We start from the raw sequence: 4,060 nt of genomic DNA, 5'->3' as shown, positions 1-4,060 counted from the left end.
CAATCCTCCGAGGCCATTTAAAGCTACAGCCCATTTTTTGGTAGATTTCATTGAGCGCTGTGACCACCGAGCACCCTCACGGTTATCAATGATTTAACACTCAGAAACTCTCAGGACTTTCAGAGCCAGTCACAGACAGGTAAAGCCCAACCACTTTTTCTGTTATTAAATATGATACAATCAGCTGAAGCAGATTAGACTTGAAAAAGCCAAGAGGTTTGGGAAATGATTTAAAAAGTCCCTTAATGGACCCATGGGCAAGGCACTTAAACTGAAAGTGCTGCTGTGGAGCTATTTAGTAGCTAGTGGTTGAAAAAATGCATTTGAGGATAGCTGGTTAATTGAATATGCTTCTAAAGACAACAAGCAAACAGTTGTCAGTTTAAAATTCAGAAGACGTGGTCAAGATCTGGTAGAGCTGGCTGGTTTCTGGCCTAGAAGTTATGTTCTGAAATTTAGGACTTTCCGAAGCTTTCTAGTTTCTCTAAAACAGATTAGAACGCTCCGTCTCAATGTTAACACAGCTTAAGTCATTCAGTACTCTCTGTGCAGAGCACGTGTTAAAATCTTATTGCTGCTGCTCTCTTGATGCACTGATCTGTGAGGCTGGTGGCAGCCATCTTGGCACAAAGACGTCAGTGGAGACTTATAAAAGCGTTATGGCTTTATGTTAGAAGGGTGGTGTCTGCATTTCTTTTTGCCTTGTCATTCTTTGTCTTTTTCTTCTCCACCTTCATCATCTTCTTCTCTTCTGTCACACCAACAATCTGCTTGTCCTCTTGTCACTGCTTCTCTAAACCTTTCTCTGTGGTCTTCCTCTTTTTGTCTATCTTGTCATGTCATTGTTTGAACTAAAAGAAATGTGTGATTGGCAAGATTACAAATTACAAGGTGGTTCAAAATGATGCTAAATAAAATTAAACCCAGACTGTATTTTAGATATTTTGAGATTACCATGATTCAGTAAGCCCTTAGTTGTCTTGGTCAGATACAAGGCATAAATGCTGGTGACGGACGAGGAATAGCACCCATTTCTTAATGTGCTTATTTTCTTTAGACATGGCTCGTGTGTGATGGAACAATAAAGGAAGAATTTGGCATTTTGGTGAATGGGTTTATTTTATTTCCCCTATACTGCAGTACAGGCACCACTCTTATGTCTGTATGGCAGATATGAAGCTAATCCTGATCGACTTATCACATACACTAGAAGCACTGTGTCTGTAGCACTTCTGGTTGCAGTGGTTAGCACTGTCACTTCACAGCAGGAGGTTTCCTTGCATGTGCAAGCTTGGCAACAGACCACATGAACTGGACAGGCAACTTTGACAGGGGGGGCATTTGGCTCAAGTGACTTTGCTTTTTCATGAAAACAAAAAAATTGCACTTGTACTTGCACTGGCACATACATGCAGTACAATCATAGATAAATGTAGCTATAGTTATAACAGTGCAAACATGGTTGTCTTTGATTGCAGAGGCAAAATAGAAAAAAGAAAAGAGAGACATTTTCTGTAGGTGCAGAAATGGATCAGGGAAATCACCAACGACTGTGAGCACACAGTGTCCTCAACACATTTCCAACGTATTTGTAGTTTTTGAGTGAAACAGCTTCACAAGCTAGTTTTAAAGCGAGATAATGGGTAGTTCTCAAAGTCTGACCTGCCCATCGTCCTCACTCAGAAGCAACTACTGGGAGCTGAATCGATTGAACTCACACTGCAGCTTATCAGCAAAATGAGTTTAGTTTTTCATTGCCACTTTGTATGGGTTTGTGTAACTTACAACTCAAGTGTCACTGGTCTCACTAGAGGGGCCCCAAGGACTTTATTGGGCAGGTTTGGACCCCCGAGGTCTGTCAATGTGCAGACGGTGTCACTGTGCCTGCATTGGTTTCTAAAGTACTGTATGAATGTATAGTCAGAACTATAGTTGCAGCAGATGGCATATAAGTAAATTGAATTGAATTATAGTCTAAATTAAAAAATTAGTGTAGACTAACTGAAGCTAAGGTGACTGTCTCTCGACTTGAGTTTCATATTTAATAATGTAAAAATTGTCCTGTTTTTTTCATAAAAAAGAAAAAAAGGCCTATAAACATGTTTTCCAAAAATGAAGCGCTATTTTATTATTATCGTATGGTAAACAATAATTTCAGCTTGACAAAAGACCGTGTGGGCATCTGCATTCCTAACTTGAATACAAACTCACAAACTGGAATATATGATAACCAGTAAAACAACAGCATCGGATGGAGTCACTCAGAGTTTACTTGGGTGTATTTTATTTTCCCTGAAGGTTTTTATTCAGCTGTTTTAACAGCCAGTAGCTCAGTAGTCATTCTCTGGTATTTCAGACAATGCATCCATCCCAATTACAGAGCACGATGCACTATTTACAGTTAAATGGATAACTACATTGCAACAACCTGTCATGGTATTGGGGATTTATGACATAGATGAAAAGTTTGTTCTTGCTGTGAAGAAAGATTTTCACCAACCAAACTACTGTGTCCCCCGCCACGAAAGTGTTGATTCTGTGAGGTAATTATTCCTGTATACATTTAGTCAGTTTAGCCCCACACATAAATGCTTCTGCACCCAAAATGCATCAGAAAGAAAAAGAAAACAAAACACACTAGTGAATTTGATTATTTCCTTCTTCTTGAACCCCACAGTGGTGCTACGGGTTCTATGTGACACACCAGCAGGGGCACACGGGCTTTGAACTCTTTTTTAAGACCAGAGAGCTGAAGAAGAAGTGGCTGGATCAGTTTGAAATGGCCATGTAAGTATACAGAGACATGAACACCACAGCGGTGACAGTTTGGTAGCCGTGCTGCAGACACGTAATCACACTGGTCTTATGCGTGGGTGTGTACGCTGTTTATTTGTCTTTGTTTGCATGTGTGTTATTCCAAGGCCAAAAGAGGTGTTGACTCTTTCATGTGCACTGTTTGATCAGGTCTTAGCTGTTACCAAGCACACACTGCTGACAACAGTAAGATAACACACTCACACACACATATACAGCTGCACATAAACTGTTCCAGAGAGCTGCAGAACTACAAAGAAGTCACTCTGCCTCGATGGTTTTTCAAATCAGTGCTTTATGGAGATATATCTTTCATATTATTTTGTAACAGTAGGAAGCTTTTGCGGGCAGATATCCCATCCACATCCTATTTTATGTTGATTTGGAAGAATACTGTCTTGTTTTGACATCACACTCTGACTGAACAAATGTTTTTTTGTTGGGGTTGTATATATATGTGAAACCCAACTGTATGCTGTGGCCTTTCTAAATACACTTCTCGGTGAAAGTATTCTTGATATGTTTACTGTACCAGCAATGCAAATTGTACAGTACACAATGTGCAGTTTTAGTACTTCTCTGTCTTTCCTTGAACTTAAACTTTATGCAGTGACGTATGAATTTCTACACTTCCATTATCATTAAGCCCCTGGCACTAAAAACTGAATGTGTAATTTCCAAAATTTAAAAGAAAAGGCTGTATCCATTTTCACCCCAGGTTTAAAACTGTTTTGCCGCACGGGCAGGGTTTGCACCTGAAAACAGCGACTTGTGCCTCTGTGCATTGAGTAATGACACCAGAAGGGGCCAATTCAAAAAGTGAAAATTGTACCTACCTAAGAGGATGTGGGCTTTTGATGAAGGACTCACTTATGGGAGCACTCAGTCTAAGTGGCTTCTGGATGGCGTGTTTAATACAAAAATGTTTTGTGTGTTTATTCACGTTCCAGAAAGGCTGCCTATTCCTGCTATTCATGTTTCCACCTCTCATGGTGCAGATGCACACATGCAGATCAAAATTAGAATTGTCTTGTCTCATTCAAGTCCTCTTCATTTATTCGGATGCGTGCACTGTAGGTAAAATTGCTTTTATTTCAATCAGCTGAAGGAATAAACTAAAGATTGTTCTTCCCCAACAAAGTTGCTCTGTTTAGTTGATGAGGAAATTATTAAGAATGAATTGTATTTGAGTAAACAGGAAGAAAATTGTTCCCACTACTGAGACGCCCACTCATACAAACGTAGT

The 4,060-nt window shown here is 39.7% G+C and overlaps 1 protein-coding gene across 1 annotated transcript in view; it reads left to right on the top strand.

The window, feature by feature from the left end:
* LOC102192005 (guanine nucleotide exchange factor VAV3-like) overlaps window positions 1–4,060 on the top strand; it is a 49,725-nt gene that overhangs the window by 22,691 nt on the left and 22,974 nt on the right. Inside the window, exon 14 of the mRNA XM_013909772.1 lies at window positions 2,678–2,787. Within this exon, the coding sequence (XP_013765226.1) occupies window positions 2,678–2,787 (110 nt within the window). The remainder of the gene's footprint in view (window positions 1–2,677; window positions 2,788–4,060) is intronic.

Source organism: Pundamilia nyererei, unplaced genomic scaffold (genome assembly GCF_000239375.1).
Source record: "Pundamilia nyererei isolate P.nyererei 1_Seehausen unplaced genomic scaffold, PunNye1.0 scaffold00031, whole genome shotgun sequence".
NCBI classification, from domain to species: domain Eukaryota; kingdom Metazoa; phylum Chordata; class Actinopteri; order Cichliformes; family Cichlidae; genus Pundamilia; species Pundamilia nyererei.
The sequence above is the reverse complement of the archived record's forward strand: the minus strand, read 5'-3'. Positions and strand labels throughout refer to the sequence as shown.